The following is a 19,087-nucleotide window of genomic DNA, read 5'->3' on the forward strand; positions in this document are numbered from 1 at the left end:
TTTTGTGTTTTTTTCTTTGCTTTTGACAAATGACTTTGGTTTTTATTTTTGGCTTTTGTGCAAGGATATATTGAAATAGTTTCGGGTTATTTACTCTCAGATCATAGATAATCTCTTCTCTGCATGCAAGTATAATCTGTTGTTGCACAATATGTCAGGAAGTGAAACGAGAATTTTTATTTATTTTTATCTTCTTAAATGTTTGAAGGGAAAAGATAATATTTTGTTTTTATTAAATATGTATGTACTAAGTTCTGGGTTGGACAAGGTTTCAAGTGGATGATTGGGTGATTTTTAAAACCCTTGAGAACATCACAGGTTTATGTGGGATATGACAAGGTGTAGCTTTATGCGGTCTCTAAAAGGAGGAGGGCAAGAGGTGCGCGTAATGCACTCCGGGGTTAATGGGGCGAAGAGGAATGTGTGCCACATTCAAGGAGGTTTAGGAGCACCCAAAGTGGACAATAAACGTAGATTTTTTAATGATTTTTACAAGGGCCCAAAGTGGAAAATAAACGGGGATTTTTTAATGATTTTTAGAAGGACCCAAAGTGGAAAATAAGCGTGCATTTTTTTTAAAGATTTTTAGGAGCACCCAAAATGGACAATATACGAGGAATTTTATAGATTTTTTGGAGCAACCAAAGTGGACAATAAACATGTATTTTTTAAAGATTTTTAGAAGGACACAAAGTGGTAAATATAGGTGGTTGATATGGCGAAGAGGAGTTTGCCACCGCAATTTACAATGCTATATGATGCCATCCGTAACGCGAAATAATCCAAAGCGTTGCACTCACACGGAATCTCAGTGGTAATGCTTACGTTAAATATCTACATTGGCTGCCTTGTTAAAGTTCTTCCATCTGAGAAACATGAAAATATCCGCCGCTTAATCTACATCCACTCTGTTCATCACCTGGATGGCTGAAATGAGACTCACCCTGAACATATTAGTAGATGGTATCATGATTCCGTCCACTAACTGCCTTAAGATATTGGATGTAACGTTCAATACGATGTTTAAGTCGTCCTCGCATGCCACTACTATTTTCGACAAGTTCAGAGGTAGGAACAAGGTCATTAAGTCGTTGGGCGCCAGCAGTTCGGTTGTTGACAAAGCATCTTTGTTGACGTATTTTTAAACGATTTTTTACGATTCTTAAGGGAGCAGCAGGCATTAAACGTGGATGTTTAAAAGATTTTTAGGAGTACCCAAAGTGGACAATAAACGTGGATTTGTTGAAGATTTTTTGGAGCACCCAAAGTAGACAATAAACGTGGATTTTTTTAACGATTTTTAGTAGGACCCAATGTAGACTAATCGTGGATTTTTTTAAAGATTTTTAGGAGGACCTAGAGTGGACAATAGTCGTGAATTTTTGAAAGATTTAAGGGGACTCAATGTAAACAATAAACCTGGACTTTTAAAGATTTTTAGAAGGATTCAAAGTGGACAATAAATGTTTTTTTAAAGATTTTTAAATTTTCAAAGTAGACATTAGACGTGGATTTTTTAAATCCAAAGTGAGCAATAAACGCGGATTTTTTAAAGATTTTTAGGATAACCCAAAGTGGACAATAAACGTGGATTTTTTAAAGATTTTTAGGAGCACCCAAAGTGGACAATAAACGTGGATTTTTTAAAGACTTTTAGGAGCACCCAAAGTGGACAATAAACGTGGATTTTTTTAAGATTTTTAGGAGCACCCAAAGTGGACAATAAGCGTGGATTTTTAAAGATTTTTAGGAGAACTCAAAGTGGACAATAAACGAGGATTTCCTAAAGATTTTTAGGAGCACCCAAAGGGGACAATAAAAGTAGATTTTTTATTTTTAGGAGCACCCAAAGGGGACGAGAAACGTGGCTTTTTAAAGGTTTTTAGGGGCACCTAAAGTCGGAAATAAAAGTGGAATTTTCAAGAATTTTAGGAGCACCCAAAATGGACAACAAACTTGGATTTTTTTAAAGATTTTTATGGGCACTCAAGGCGTGGAATTTTCAAGAATTTTAGGAGCACCCAAACTGGACAACAAACGTGGATTTTTTTGAAGACAATAAGCGCGGATTTTTTAAAGATTTTTAGGAGCACCCAAAGTGGACAATAAACGTGGTTTTTTTAAAGATTTTTAGGAGCACCCAAAGTGGACAATAAACGTGGATTTTTTAAAGATTTTTGGGAGCACCCAAAGTGGACAATAAACGTGGATTTTTTAAAGATTTTTAGGGGCACCCAAAGTGGACAATAAACGTGGATTTTTTAAAGATTTTTTTAAGATTTTTAGGAGCACCTAAAGTGGACAATAAACGTGGATTTTTTTAGATCACCCAAAGTGGACAATGAACGTGGATTTTTTTAAAGATTTTTAGAAGGACCCAAAGTGGAAAATAAACGTGGATTTTTTAAAGATTTTTAGGAGCACCCAAAGTGGACAATAAACGTGGATTTTTTAAAGATTTTTAGGAGCACCCAAAGTGGACAATAAACGTGGATTTGTTAAAGATTTTTTAAAGATTTTTAGGAGCACCTAAAGTGGACAATAAACGTGGATTTTTTAAGATTTTTTAGATATTTTTTTAGATCACCCAAAGTGGACAATGAACGTGGATTTTTTTAAAGATTTTTAGAAGGACCCAAAGTGGAAAATAAACGTGGATTTTTTAAAGATTTTTAGGAGCACCCAAAGTGGACAATAAACGTGGATTTTTTAAAGATTTTTAGGAGCACCTAAAGTGGACAATAAACGTGGATTTTTTAAGATTTTTTAGATATTTTTTTAGATCACCCAAAGTGGACAATGAACGTGGATTTTTTTAAAGATTTTTAGAAGGACCCAAAGTGGAAAATAAACGTGGATTTTTTAAAGATTTTTAGGAGCACCCAAAGTGGACAATAAACGTGGATTTTTTAAAGATTTTTAGGAGCACCCAAAGTGGACAATAAACGTGGATTTTTTAAAGATTTTTAGGAGCACCCAAAGTGGACAATAAACGTGGTTTTTTTAAATATTTTTAGGAGCACCCAAAGTGGACAATAAACGTGGATTTTTTAAAGATTTTTAGGAGCACCCAAAGTGGACAATAAACGTGGATTTTTTAAAGATTTTTAGGAGCACCCAAAGTGGACAATAAACGTGGATTTTTTAAAGATTTTTAGGAGCACCCAAAGTGGACAATAAACGTGGATTTTTTAAAGATTTTTAGGAGCACCCAAAGTGGACAATAAACGTGGATTTTTTAAAGATTTTTAGGAGCACCTAAAGTGGACAATAAACGTGGATTTTTTAAAGATTTTTAGGAGCACCCAAAGTGGACAATAAACGTGGATTTTTTAAAGATTTTTAGGAGCACCCAAAGTGGACAATAAACGTGGATTTTTTAAAGATTTTTTAAAGATTTTTAGGAGCACCTAAAGTGGACAATAAACGTGGATTTTTTAAGATTTTTTAGATATTTTTTTAGATCACCCAAAGTGGACAATGAACGTGGATTTTTTTAAAGATTTTTAGAAGGACCCAAAGTGGAAAATAAACGTGGATTTTTTAAAGATTTTTAGGAGCACCCAAAGTGGACAATAAACGTGGATTTTTTAAAGATTTTTAGGAGCACCTAAAGTGGACAATAAACGTGGATTTTTTAAGATTTTTTAGATATTTTTTTAGATCACCCAAAGTGGACAATGAACGTGGATTTTTTTAAAGATTTTTAGAAGGACCCAAAGTGGGAAATAAACGTGGATTTTTTAAAGATTTTTAGGAGCACCCAAAGTGGACAATAAACGTGGATTTTTAAAGATTTTTTAAAGATTTTTAGGAGCACCCAAAGTGGACAATAAACGTGGATTTTTTAAAGATTTTTTAAAGATTTTTAGGAGCACCTAAAGTGGACAATAAACGTGGATTTTTTAAGATTTTTTAGATATTTTTAGATCACCCGAAGTGGACAATGAACGTGGATTTTTTTAAAGATTTTTAGAAGGACCCAAAGTGGAAAATAAGCGTGGATTTTTTAAAGATTTTTAGAAGGACCCAAAGTGGAAAATAAGCGTGGATTTTTTAAAGATTTTTAGGAGCACCCAAAGTGGACAATAAACGTGGATTTTTTAAAGATTTTTTAAAGATTTTTAGGAGCACCTAAAGTGGACAATAAACGTGGATTTTTTAAGATTTTTTAGATATTTTTAGATCACCCGAAGTGGACAATGAACGTGGATTTTTTTAAAGATTTTTAGAAGGACCCAAAGTGGAAAATAAGCGTGGATTTTTTAAAGATTTTTAGAAGGACCCAAAGTGGAAAATAAGCGTGGATTTTTTAAAGATTTTTAGGAGCACCCAAAGTGGACAATAAACGTGGATTTTTTAAAGATTTTTTAAAGATTTTTAGGAGCACCCAAAGTGGACAATAAACGTGGATTTTTTAAAGATTTTTTAAAGATTTTTAGGAGCACCTAAAGTGGACAATAAACGTGGATTTTTTAAGATTTTTTAGATATTTTTAGATCACCCGAAGTGGACAATGAACGTGGATTTTTTTAAAGATTTTTAGAAGGACCCAAAGTGGAAAATAAGCGTGGATTTTTTAAAGATTTTTAGAAGGACCCAAAGTGGAAAATAAGCGTGGATTTTTTAAAGATTTTTAGGAGCACCTAAAGTGGACAATAAACGTGGATTTTTTAAGATTTTTTAGATATTTTTTTAGATCACCCAAAGTGGACAATGAACGTGGATTTTTTTTAAGATTTTTAGAAGGACCCAAAGTGGAAAATAAACGTGGATTTTTTAAAGATTTTTAGGAGCACCCAAAGTGGATAATATACGTGGATTTTTTTAAAGATTTTTAGGAGCACCCAAAGTGGACAATAAGCGTGGATTTTTTAAAGATTTTTTAAAGATTTTTAGGAGCACCTAAAGTGGACAATAAACGCGGATTTTTTAAGATTTTTTAGACATTTTTTTAGATCACCCAAAGTGGACAATGAACGTGGATTTTTTTAAAGATTTTTAGAAGGACCCAAAGTGGAAAATAAACGTGGATTTTTTAAAGATTTGTAGGAGCACCCAAAGTGGATAATATACGTGGATTTTTTTAAAGATTTTTAGGAGCACCCAAAGTGGACAATAAGCGTGGATTTTTTAAAGATTTTTAGGAGCACCCAAAGTGGATAATATACGTGGATTTTTTAAAGATTTTTAGGAGCACCCAAAGTGGACAATAAACGTGGATTTTTTAAAGATTTTTAGGAGCACCCAAAGTGGACTACAAACGTGGATTTGGATAATATACGTGGATTTTTTTAAAGATTTTTAGGAGCACCCAAAGTGGACAATAAACGTGGATTTTTTAAAGATTTTTAGGAGCACCCAAAGTGGACAACAAACGTGGATTTGGATAATATACGTGGATTTTTTTAAAGATTTTTAGGAGCACCCAAAGTGGACAATAAACGTGGATTTTTTAAAGATTTTTAGGAGCACCCAAAGTGGACAACAAACGTGGATTTTTAAAGATTTTTATTAGCACCCAAAGTGGATAATATACGTGGATTTTTTTAAAGATTTTTAGGAGCACCCAAAGTGGACAATAAACGTGGATTTTTTAAAGATTTTTAGACGAACCCAACGTGGAAAATAAACCTGGATTTTTTAAAGATTTTTAGAAGGACCCAAAGTGGACAATAAACCTAACTTTTTTAAAGATTTTTAGGAGCACCCAAAATAGACAATAAACGTGAATTTTTTAAATATGGATTTTTTTTTGATTTTTAGGAGCACCCAAAGTGGACAATAAATGTGGTTTTTTTTAAAAATTTTTAGGAGCACCCAAAATGGACAATAAACGAGGATTTTTTAAAGATTTTTAGGAGCACCCAAAATGTACAATAAGCGTGGATTTTTTAAAGATTTCTAGGAGCACCCAAAGTGGACAATAAACGTTGATTTTTTAAAGATTTTTAGGAGCACCCAAAGTGGACAATAAACGTGGATTTTTTAATGATTTTTAGGAGCACCCAAAATGGACAATAAACGAGGATTTTTTTAAAGATTTTTAGAAGGACCCAAAGTGGACAATAAACGTGGATTTTTTTAATATTTTTAGAAGGACCCAAAGTGGAACAGTAAACGTGGATTTTTTTAAATATTTTAGAAGAACCCAAAGTGGAAAAAACGTGGATTTTTTAAAGATTTTTAGGAGCCCCCAAAGAGTACAATAAACGTGAATTTTTTGAATATTTTTAAGAGCACCTAAAGTGGACAAAAAAACGCGGATTAAAAAATAAATTAGGAGCACCCAAAGTGATAATAAACGTGTTTTTTTAAGATTTTTAGGAGCACCCAAAGTGGACAATAAACTTGGATTTTTGATATTTTTAGGAGCACCCAAAGTGGACAATAGACGTGTTTTTTTAAAGAGTTTTAGGAGCACCCAAAGTGGACAACAAACGTGAATTTTTAAAGATTTTTAGGAGCACCCAAAATGGAATATAAACGTGGATTTTTTTAAAGATTTTTAGGAGCACCCGAAGTGGACAATAAACGTGGATTTTTTTAAGATTTTTTGGAGCACCCGAAGTGGACAATAAACGTGGATTTTTTAAAGATTTTTAGGAGCACCCGAAGTGGACAATAAACGTGGATTTTTTAAAGATTTTTAGAAGAACCCAACGTGGAAAATAGACTTGGATTTTTTTTTAATATTTTTAGAAGGACCCAATATGGAAAATTATTGGTGGATTATTTTAAGGGGTGTCAAAGTAGACAATAAACGTGGATTTTCAAAGATTTGTAGGAGCACCCAAAGTAGGCAACAAACCTGGATTTTTTAAAGATTTTTAGGAGCACCCAAAGTGGCTGTAAACCTGGATTTTTTAAAGATTTTGGAGATAAACCAAAGGGAACACCAAAGTGGACAAAAAACGTGGATTTTTTAAAGATTTTAGGGGGACACAAAGTGGACATTAAACGTGGATTTTTAACATCTTTAGGAGCATTATGACATTTAGGAGGGCCCCGGTCCTCCCCAATGGCTACGCTGGTGTTCAAAGGTATAGTGTGAATGCCGTCATCGAAGACAACCCCCCGCCCATAGCAACAGAAAAACGCCATCTGCCAAGCCAAATGCGAGTATTTAGCCCAATCAAGATCCGGACTATACAGCCATCTCGAGTCATATTGGGCCCCAATTGACAGCACAATACCACCCAAAACAAGGCCTGCATATGTTTATCTTTCCAACTAAACCCACTCAGCTCTCTCCCGCTACCTTTTATTAACAAATCCCCAAAATAACTCTCGCAGAGAGTTTCTGATTGGTTCAAACCTTGCACATCGTATTTTTTCATCTAGTGTGGAATGTTGACTATATCGGTCCCGTATTTCGGGTACCTTCCACACAAATTTTGGAAAAAGTGCAGTTCAACAGCTGGTTTCAGGTCGTTTTAGAATGTTTCCCAAAAAGTTCTTCTTCTTATGACGGCGCAATTTTTTTCGAGGCCAAGTCCATACTTCATGATATAATGGCCCAAAAAAGCCTGTCGGTACCAATTAAATTGGGTAGTACGTAAGATAACCCTCGAAGGGAGAAACCGATTTGGTCCAAACTTTTACTTCATATTATTTCTGGCAGCCTCGAATTATGTCCGAATATTCCCTACATCGGAACACCTACCAAAGCTTAGAAAGGGTGCAGTTTAAGCACTCGTCTGGAATCGTTTTTAAATGTGTGGCAACATGTTGTGTATGCGGTCCTAGTGACGACGGTCACTAAAAAACTATCTGGCCTATGCAAGACGCAGTGTCGCCAGGCGTCATTTGACATTTTTTTTTTAGAAAGTTTGTCAATTTTTAGCCTAACCATACTCAGGACAGTTTGAAATGCGATCATATATTGGGTTCTCTACAGTGGCTTGATTGAGACACCTCCAAAACATGGTTTTGGAACAGCTTTTACAGCATCGTCGTTTTTCGAAGCACCGCGATCGTATTTTTTCGAAATTTCTTCCATCGATCAACACGGGATCCAACGAGAAAAACCCCATGCAATATCAAATGTTAGTTGGTGCCCAAGGATGCCTCTACCTCACGGTATATAACATTGCGATCTTGCATTATCCGTTCACACAAGGTTTAATTTTTTCGGGCACAGCGGCCGTTTTTGAACGACCGGCCATAAGTGAATTCATTAAACCCGTTTTTCATAGTGCTATAGGATGGTCCTTTATCGACATACAAAGATTTAATTTGATCGATGCACTCTTGCGCGCGATTATCCACGTCGAAAGTTGTGAAAAATTACCGGACGAAAATGTTCACAAGAAAATTCCCTTTTTTTCAAAGTGATTTTTTCAAGTTACTGTGCACAATACAACACAGGGCCAAACTGTCAAACTTTCCAAAAAAATGTCAAATGACGCTTGGTGACACAGCGTGTTGCCTAGGCCAGATAGTTTACAGTGACCTTCGTAAAACGGTAGATTTTTTTCGGGGGCAAATCCATACTTCCTGAGAAATTGGCCCAAAAACACAAAAGACCCCTATAAACGTTAGAAGTCATGTGTTTGCTTTTTATACCCTCCACCATAGTATGGAGGGTATATTAAGTTTGTCATTCCGTTTGTAACACATCGAACTAATCATTTGCGATCCTATAAAGTATATATATTCTTGATCAGGATAAAATTCTAAGACGATCTAGCCATGTCCGTCTGTCCGTCCGTTGTAATCGCTCTAGCGTCCGCAATAAGAGATAGAGTGCTGAAATTTTGCACCCGAGAGTCTTTTTTCCATAGGCAGGTCAAGTTCGAAGATGGGCTATATCGCTCCACTATTTGGTATAGCCCCCATATAATGGTACCTCCGGATTTGAGGTATTTTGACGTTCTTCGCCACATTTGCAGACCGAATTAGCTATAATTTGGCACTTAGGGTTCCTAGTAATCAGCAAACTTATATCCCAAAGGATATGGACATAAGTCAATGTTTTGGTATAGTCCCCATATAACGGTACCTCCCGATTTTCGGTATTTTGCGAATTTTAGCAACAATTTTTAACCGAACTATCTGCAATTTGATATTGGAGGTTCTCAGTGGTCATGAAACATCTCCACGAAACATCGTCAACATAGGTCAATGTTTTGGTATAGCCCCCATATAGCGGTACCTCCGAATTTCGGTATTTTGAGAATTTTAGCTACAATTTTTAACCGAACTAGCTGTAATTTGTCATTTGAGGTTCTCAGTGGTCATGAAATATCTCCACTAAACATCGTCAACACAGGTCCATGTTTTGGTATAGCCCCCATATAACGCTACCTCCCGATTTTCGGTATTTTGAGAATTTTAGCCACAATTTGTAGCCGAACTATCTGCAATTAGACATTTGAGGTTCTCAGTGGTCATGAAACATCTCCACTAAACATCGTCAACACAGGTCCATGTTTTGGTATAGCCCCCCCATATAACGCTACCTCCCGATTTTCGGTATTTTGAGAATTTTAGCCACAATTTGTAGCCGAACTATCTGCAATTTGACATTTGAGGTTCCCAGTGGTCATGAAACATCTCCTCCAAACATCGTCAACATAGGTCAATGTTTTGGTATAGCCCCCATATATCGGTACCTCCCGATTTTTGGTATTTTTAGAATTTTAGCTACAGTTTTTAACCGCAATAGCTGTAATTTGACATTTGAAGTTCTCAGTGGACATAAAACATCTCCAACGAAACATCGTCAACATAGGTCCATGTTTTGGTATAGCCCCCATATAACGGTATCTCCCGATTTTCGGTATTTTGAGAATTTTAGCTGCAATTTTTAACCGAACTAGCTGTAATGATCGGTATTTTGAGAATTTTAGCTACAATTTTGTCTATTTTAAAATAATCGTCAATATAGGTCCATGTTTTGGTATATACTCCCATATAACTTTACCTCCCGATTTTCGGGAATTTTAAGAATTTTAGCCACAATTTGTAGCCGAACTATCTGCAATTTGACATTTGAGGTTCCCAGTGGTCATGAAACATCTCCTCCAAACATCGTTAACATAGGTCAATGTTTTGGTATGGCCCCCTTATAACCGATTTTCCGTATTTTGAGCATTTTAGTTACAATTTTTAACCGAACTAGCTGTAATTTGACATTTGAGGTTCTCAGTGGTCATGAAACATCTCCACGAAACATCGTCAACATAGGTCCATGTTTTGGTCTAGCCCCCATATATCGGTACCTCCCTGCAGCTTAAAACTTTTCCGCCAAAAAAATTTAAAGATAGGTTGACTCTTTGATATAGCCCCGTTGGTGGTACCTTTCACCTAGCTGAACACATTTTTTTAGATTAGATTAGATAACACTGTGCAACAAAATTGAGGTGAAAGTATGGGGCACGGAAAATTCCTCTTGGGGAAAAAAGGTCTTGGTGAGTATATTATGAACCCCGAAGGACAAATCCGCCGTGAGTCGAACTTCCGCGTTATGGCGTGATAAAATTTTTGTTAGAGACCCTGTGGGCCATCAGGAAATAGCGTTACATCTTTGTTCACTGTTGTTTAAGTGCTCTACAGAAACAACAAACAAAGACATAATGCTAGTTCATGATGGCTTACAGGGTCTCTTGCAAAAATTTCATCACGCCATAACGCGGAAGTTCGACTCACGGCGTATCTGTCCTTCGGGGTTTTTAATTTACACACACCAAGGGCTTTCATTTCCAAAAGGAATTATCTCTGCCCCAAGATTTGTGTTCACAGTGTTATTTAAGCAATAGTGGGAGGCAGTAGGAGTCTATCCGAAAAGTTCTTCCACCTAAAATTGTGAAAGGACCCTAATTATTCATTTTAATTAAGACTATTTTATGGTGGAGGGTATAAAAAGTTCGGCCCGGCCGAACTTAACGACTTTTTACTTGTTTTCTTTAGGAGTGAGGCTGAGAGTACATCTCTGTTGGCACAGCTAACTGATACTTTCCTACTTTTTATCTGTCAGAAACAAACAGATAGATTACGCAAACATAATAACTAAAGCGTTGAGTATCCGATTTGACGGAATGTCTTCCAAACGTACATCAAGTTACCGGATGTTCTATCTACAAGGTGGCACAAATGTAATCCTCCTATCAGAAAAGGCTATACATTTTGCGATTGACCCCTAATTTCAGTTCTGTTTTGACATTTGTGTAGTAAACACATGTGAAGTACACGTTAATAAACAACCGATATGCTGAAGGATGCATTTCCCGGGCGCCTAATCTTCCGTTTTGGCGATTTGCACTTGCCAGCAAGATCGCCTGATTTGACCGCTCCAGACTTCTTTTTGTGGGACTTTTTAAAGTCGCGGGCTTATGTCAACAAGCCTTAGACTCTTTCAGCTCTTAAATAGGATATCCGTCAAGAATGTGAGGAGGTTTTAGCCAAAGTAATAGAAAATGCCATAAAAAGGGCTCAAATGACAATAAACTGTGGCGGCGGCCATTTATCTGACATCATATTCTCGACTTGATGTAAAAAAACAAGTAAAAAAGTATCAGTCGGCTTTGCCTACAGAGATATACCCTCAGCCTGTGCAAATTGAAACACTTTTTTCACAAAAAACTTATGTATTTAGGGGGTTTCAAAATTTTGGTCGTATGAACCGACAAAAATGTTGATTAGGATTAAACTTCAAAAAATTTGCGGAAAAGGTACTTAAAGGAATGGACTGACATAGACCATGGGGGTGCAATAGGGGGTTTTTACACCCTTCAAGAAGTATGGACTTGCCCCTGAAATAACTTTTATCATCGTAATTGAGGCAGTGAATGTAAGTTGCTTCAACAAAAATCAAAAATTCAATAGCAGGTCTTAAAGTGAACTTATCCAAAATTTTGTGTGGGAGGTACGGGATGGAGTGGACAAATATAGTCCATATTCGAGCCTGATCTATATCTGGTAGATATTATGAGAATGTGTAAAGTATGGACCAAATCGGTCACTCCCATCAAGAGTTATCGTGCGCACAATTTTTTAATATTTTTGAACTTTTGTGGGGTAGGTACCTGAAGGAGTGGACCGATATGGCTTATCTACGAACTTAAAGTAAGTTTGGAAACAATATTACGAAGGCCAAATTTTGGCCGGAATCGGCATTACCGTTCGAGAATTATCTTGCGCTTCCACCAATAAACATGGTGTCATAGGGTTTGTTTTTCAACTTTCAGGCTATTTTTTCAGGAAGTATGGACATGCCCCTGAGGAAACTTGTACCTTCGTATAGGGGACAGTGAATACAAAATGTTACAACAAAAACCAAGGCGATTCGAGAGCAGGTCCTAAACTGAACTTTTCCGAAATTTTGTGTGGGAGGTACTCGAAGGAGTTTACCGATTGAGTCCATATTGGAACCTCATCTAAGTCTGGTAGACATTTCATAATGTGCAATGTATGGACCAAATCGGTTACTTCCTTCAAGAGTTATTGCACGCACAAATTTTCCGAACATTTTCGAACTTTTGTGGGGGAGGTGCCGGAAGGAGTGGACCGATATAATCCATCTTTGAACTTGAACTAAGTTTGGACAAAATATTACGAAAGCCAAATTTTGGACCGAATCGGCCGGTCCGTTCGAGAATTATCATGCGCTCCAACCACTACACACGGTGTCATAGGGTTTTTTGTAACTTTCAGGCTATTTTCTGAGGAAGTATGGACTTGCCCTTAATGAAACTTACAGCGTCGTATAGAGGACAGCGAATACAACTTGAGTAAACAAACATCAAAACGATTCGAGACCAGGTCCTAAACTGAACTTTTCCGAAATTTTGTGTGGGAGGTACCCGAAGGAGTGTACCGATTGAGTCTATATTGGAACCTCATCTAAGTTTGGTAGAAATTACACGATGTGCAAAGTATGGACCAAATCGGTTATTCCCTACAAGAGTTATCGTGAGCACAAGTTTTGCGACAATTTTTGAACATTTGTGGGGGAGGTACCTCAAGGAGTGGACCTATATGGCCCATCTTCGAACTTAAATCGAATCTGGACAAAATATTTCGATACCCAAAATTTGAACCGAATCGATTGATCCGTTCGAGAGTTATCGTGCGCACCAGCCAGCCAGACAGACAGACAGACAGACAGACAGACAGACGGACGGACATTGCTAGATCTACTCAAAATTGTCTGAAACGGATATCGTACAAACATACTTGGGGTCTAAAACCATTATTTCGATGAGGCACATTTTTGGTCGTATCAAAGTGTAAATACCCTTTTTAGCCTAAAGGCTGAGGGTATAATAAAAGTCCAAATAACAATTAAAAAAGTATCAGTCGGCTTTGCCGACAGAGATATACCCTCAGCCTGTGTATATTGAAACAATTTTTTCCCAAAAAACTTATGTATGTTTTAAAATTTGGGCGTTTGAACCGAGAAAAATGTTGATTAGGATTAAAGATCAAAAGTTTTGCGGAGGAGATACTAAAAGGAATGAATCGACATTGACCATTATGGAAGTGGATCTCCAGCCACTACATATGGTGCCTTTGGGGTTTTTAGACCCTTCGGGCTGTTTGCTCAAGAAGTATGGAATTGCCCCTGAAAAAAAGCTTTTACCATCGTAATTGAGACAGCGAATGCAAGTTGCTTCAGCAAAAATCAAAGTGATTCGATATCAGGTCCTAGTCCATATTTGAACCTGATCTTTATCTAGTAGATATATTAGAATGTGTAAAGTATTGACCAATTCGGCCACTCCCTTCAAGAGTTACCGTACGAAAAACTTTTCCGAACATTTGTGAACTTTTGTGGGGGAGGTACCTGAAGGAGTGGACCGATATGGCTTGTCTTCGAACTTAAACTATGTTTGGACAAAATATTACTTAGGCCAAATGTTAGACCGAATCGGCAGATCCGTTCTAGAGTTATCGTGCGCTCCAACCACCTCACTCGGTGTCATAGGGGTTTTTTGCAACTTTCATGCTATTTTCTCAGGAAATATGGACTTGCCCCTAATGAAACTTGCACCGTCGTAAGGGGGACAGTGAATACAAGTTGCTAAAATAAAAATCAAAGCGATTCGAGAGATGGACCTAAACTGAACTTATCCGAAATTTTGTGTGGGAGGTACCCAAAGGAGTGGACCGATTGAGTCCGTATTAAAACCTTATCTAAGTGTGGTACACATTTCAGGATGTGCAAAGTATGGACCAAATCGGTTACTCCCTTCAAGAGTTATCGTGCGCACAAATTTTCCGAACATTTTCTAACTTTTGTGTGGGAGGTACCGAAAGGAGTGGACCGATATAGCCCATCTTCGAACTTAAACTAAGTTTGGGCAAAATATTATGAAAGCTAACATTTGGACCGAATCGGTTCATCCGTTCGAGAGTTATCGTGCGTTCCAGCCAGCAGGACAGACAAACAGACGGACGGACATGGCTAGATCGACTCCAAATTGTCTGAAACACATTTCGTCCAAACATACTTGGTGTCTAAAACCATTATTTCGATGAGGCACATTTTCATCGTATCAAAGTGTATACACCCTCTTTAGCCTAAAGGCTGAGGGTATAAAAATAATCCACAAGAAGAATCAAAGTTTTTCTTTTTTTAATTACAGCCAAAAAACATCGGAAGTTTACTTTTGCGCCACCTTGTATATAAGACAATACCTTGGGGTACATCCCTCACAAAACTTGAGGTGGAAATACTCTGGTATGTCGAAGTAACAGACTTTCTTCTGCTGAGGCAGATTGTTTCAAACAACGGATTCTTCACACTTGAAATTTTTAAACACATATTTTATTTTATATTTCAAAACAACCCAAAACAACATTTTATAAGTATTTTTTTTTTAATTTGCTACTGCGGTTAACCCACCGTTGATAAATTTGTTTTCAATTCAATTCAAGCCTTTTTAATGTTTATTTATTTCACCTGTTACCTTTAATTCAAATTCAATTCGCTCCATTTGACCCAATTGACAAATATATATATTTCAGCATTTCCACCCTATATGGGGTGAACAAGAGCCTCCGAAGTAATACTTCCACGTGCCTGATTCATATAAGAATATGTAATACGATAATAACCAGATTTTAAGTGAGACGGCATATTTTCCGTATTCACGACACAATTCGCAATAGTAATGTGCCTAGCCGTTAGTGGTGCCTCAAATGTTCCATTCAAAGCGGGTAGATTGTCGCAACATTCACTGAAACTTTCCATAAATATAGGCATGTAATAGTTGTTGATATAAAACGTCAGATTTCCTTTGGGTACATGAAATGGTGTACGGTAAAAATCCCTACCATTTGTACTGTACATGACATAAATTTCCATTTGAAGATCATCAGTTAAATCCTGCTTGATATCAACTTCACCAAATGACCGATAGACTCCGCGTGACACCAAACGTCGTTCGACATGTACTTCAACTATATCGGGTGTTTCGTTGATGGCTTCAAGTTTTTGCAATTCATATGTCCAGGTTTTCTAAATTACCACAACAGGACAAATTAGAATAAATTTGTATTACCATAAATTGGTTGGAACTCACTTTTTGGGCTGTAGTGTCCTTTGATAAAATTAGGAAGACAAGAAGATAGATTGGCTTTTCCATTTTGTAAAATTCAAATCTTTCTAAGTCCATATCAAGCGGATTGGTTTATATATATTCACATATTTTGGTGTTCATTTTTTTACTATATTATCGAAAGCGTAGAACTCGTGTTTTATCGGTGTTAGAACATAATGGATTTTTTACACGCCACGATGACAGTGCTTGTTGCTGTTAATGATAGCAATCTATCATCAATGTTGTTACGATCAATTTTAGATTTTTAGTATGATGTATTCTAGAATAGTATAAACATGTACTGTACAGAAGTTGCTTACGAAATGTCCCAACAAATATTGGTAGCCGGATATAGATTGTTGGTATGATGGATTTGGTATGATGTACTGTACAGTAGTTGCTTATGAAACATTGCAACAAACATGTCGTTACCAAAAACCAGGTTTTCTAAATTACCACAACAGGTCAGCAGAACGTGGGACAAATTAGAATTAATTAGTATTACCATAAATTGGTTGGAACTCACTTTTTGGCCTGTAGTGGCCTTTGATAAAATTAGGAAGACAAGAAGATATATTGGCTTTTCCATTTTGTAAAATTCAAATCTTTCTAAGTCCATATCAAGTGGATTGGTTTATATATATTCACATATTTTGGTCTTTATTTGTTTACTATATTATCGAAAGCGTAGAACTCGTGTTTTTTCGGTGTCAATGTTGTCACGATCGATTTTAGATTTTTAGTATGATGGATTCTAGAATAGTATAAACATGTACTGTACAGAAGTTGCTTACGAAACATCCCAAACACCTTGGCTGCTGGATTTAGTTGTTCGTATGATGGATTTGGTATGATGTACTGTACAGTAGTTGCTTACGAAATGTCCCAAAAAACATTGTCAGTAACAAAAACCGCATACCAAAAAATGCGAAATAAACTTTTTGGTAGCCATAACTACTTATAAAACAACATTCTAACTCATTATTTTAATCAGGTAATGTTGCAACAAATCACAACAGATAGCCACAGCATACTCCACTCAACTGGCCCAATTGCTTAACGAAAGTACTACTCCTCATTCTGAGAACATATCGATAATTTACTCAAGGAGTCGCATAACTCGAAAAATGCGTTTTCTGAGTTAGCAATTTCCAAATTTCTACGACTTCTACGAGCGCTGCACGAAAACTATCTAGCCTAGGCAAAACCGCGAATTACCAGGCGCGATTTGTTTTTTTTTTGGAAAGTTTGACAGTTTTTAGCCCAAACTTACTCATTTACTCAAAGAGTGGCATAACTCAAATATGGGGTTTTGGCTTTAATAATTTCTATTTTTTCTACTACTTTATCTTCTTTAAATTTTTTATGTTGATATCTCTGAGATTCACCGAGTTACAGCTTATTTTCTTGGAGTTTGGCATAAATCATCAAAAAATGTTTTTTTGAGTTTTTGAAGCACTATATCATGCTTGAACTTGCACAGAAATTTAGTACTGTTATCTGGCTAGCTCCTTACAAAAGATGGTCCAAGTAGTTATTTTATTTTTTGTGTAATAATCTTTTTATGTTTGGAAGTCAATTGACAAATAGAAATATTTCAGCATTTCCACCCTATATGGGGTGAACAAGAGCCTCCAAAGTAATACTTCCACGTGCCTGATTCATATAAGAATATATAACACGATAATAACCGGATTTTAAATGAGACGGCATATTGTCCGTATTCACGACACAATTCGCAATAGTAATGTGCCTAGCCGTTAGTGGTGGCTCAAATGTTCCATTCAAAGCCGGTAAATTGTCGCAACATTCACTCAAACTTTCCATAAACAGAGGCATGAAATAGTTGTTCATATAAAATGTCAGATTTCCTTTGGGTACATGAAATGGTGTACGGTAAAAATCCCTACCATTTGTACTGTACATAACATCCGTTTCCATTTGAAGATCATCAGTTAAATCCTGACTGATATCAACTTCACCAAATGACCGATAGACTCCGCGTGACACCAATCGTCGTTCGACATGTACTTCAAATATATCGGGTGTTTCGTTGACGGATTCGATTTTTTGTAATTCATATGTCCAGGTTTTCTAAATTACCACAATAGATCAGCAGGAGGACGTGGGACAAATTAGAATAAATTAGTATTAACATAAATTGGTTGGAACTCACTTTTTGGGCTGTAGTGGCCTTTGATAAAATTAGGAAGACAAGAAGATAGATTGGTTTTTCCATTTTGTAAAATAGAAATCTTTCTAAGTCCATATCAAGTGGATTGGTTTATATATATTCACATATTTTAGTCTTTATTTTTTTAGTATATTATCGAAATCGTGGAACTCGTGTTTTATCGGTGTTAGAACATGATGCATTTTCACACGCCACGATGGAAGTGCTTGTTGCTGTTAATGATAACTATCTATCATCAATGTTGTCACGATCAATTTGAGATTTTTAGTATGATGGATTCTAGAATAGTATAAACATGTACTGTATTATTGTTTTACACAAATAATAAATGAATTTATTTATTCTGGGATATTTCGCAATGGCTTGCATTTTTATTGCATCTTTAGACTGACTAAAAATGCAATCCAAAACACTACATCAAAATCTGTAATTTGGATCGAAAATGGAGTGCATCCTAGCTGTGTGCTCTCTTGTAACATTCATAAGTGAATTCATAGAAAAAGATGTACTCCAACGACACTTGTACTGTACACTTGTAGTGATTCAACTGCATCCGTGGATGCAAACTTTTTACTGGGTTGGTACGATGTACTGTACAGTAGTGGCATCCCAACAAAAAATGTCATTAACAAAAACCGGATACCAAAAAATACGAAATAAACTTTTTGGTAGCCATAAATACTTACAAATCAACATACTAACCCATTATTGTAATCAGGTCATGTTGCAACAAATCAAAACAGATAGACACAGCATACTCCACTGAACTGGCCCAATTCTTAACGAAAGTACTACTCCTCATTCTGAGAACATATCGATCATTTACTCAAGGAGTCGTTTAACATGAAAAATGCGTTTTCTGTGTTAGCAATTTCTAATTTTTGTACGACTTCGACGAGCGCTGCACGAAAACTATCTGGCCTAAGCAAAACGGCGAGTTACCATGCGCGATTTGTTTTTTTTTTTGCAAAGTTTGACAGGTTTTAGCGTAAACGTACAGTTTGCCATGCGACCATATGTTGTATCGTTTACAGTGACGTGGAAAAAATCACTGCAAAAAATTTAATTTTCTTGTGAACATTTTCGTCCGATCATTTTTCAAAAGCATTCAACGCGTGATTATGGCAAGAGTGAATAGATCAAACTAAATCTTTGTATGTCGATAAAGGGCCATACTATAGCACTATGAAGTACTGGTTTAATGAATCCAATCGTGGCCGACACTAGCCAAAAACGGCTGTCGTGCCAAAAAGAAAATAAAGCCGTGAGTGAACGGATAATGCAAGATCGCCATGTTATATACCGTGAGATAGAGGCATCCTTGGGAATTTCTTCCACCAACTAA

The 19,087-nt window shown here is 36.4% G+C and overlaps 3 protein-coding genes across 4 annotated transcripts in view; 1 reads left to right on the forward strand and 2 right to left on the reverse strand.

The window, feature by feature from the left end:
* LOC141405572 (uncharacterized) overlaps nt 1-19,087 on the forward strand; it is a 396,796-nt gene that overhangs the window by 210,392 nt on the left and 167,317 nt on the right. The window lies entirely within an intron of this gene.
* BBS4 (Bardet-Biedl syndrome 4) overlaps nt 1-19,087 on the reverse strand; it is a 132,375-nt gene that overhangs the window by 99,535 nt on the left and 13,753 nt on the right. The gene's annotated exons all lie outside the window — the stretch shown is intronic.
* On the reverse strand, nt 14,750-15,661 carry LOC141405730 (uncharacterized). Its single transcript, XM_073990398.1, has 2 exons — nt 15,531-15,661; nt 14,750-15,466 (listed from the first exon to the last, which is right to left on the reverse strand). Exons 1-2 carry the CDS (start codon nt 15,621-15,623, stop codon nt 14,984-14,986), a joined length of 576 nt encoding a protein of 191 aa, XP_073846499.1. The 5' UTR covers nt 15,624-15,661; the 3' UTR covers nt 14,750-14,983.

Source organism: Musca autumnalis, unplaced genomic scaffold (genome assembly GCF_047663935.1).
Source record: "Musca autumnalis isolate F117 unplaced genomic scaffold, ASM4766393v1 scaffold_5, whole genome shotgun sequence".
Classification (NCBI taxonomy): domain Eukaryota; kingdom Metazoa; phylum Arthropoda; class Insecta; order Diptera; family Muscidae; genus Musca; species Musca autumnalis.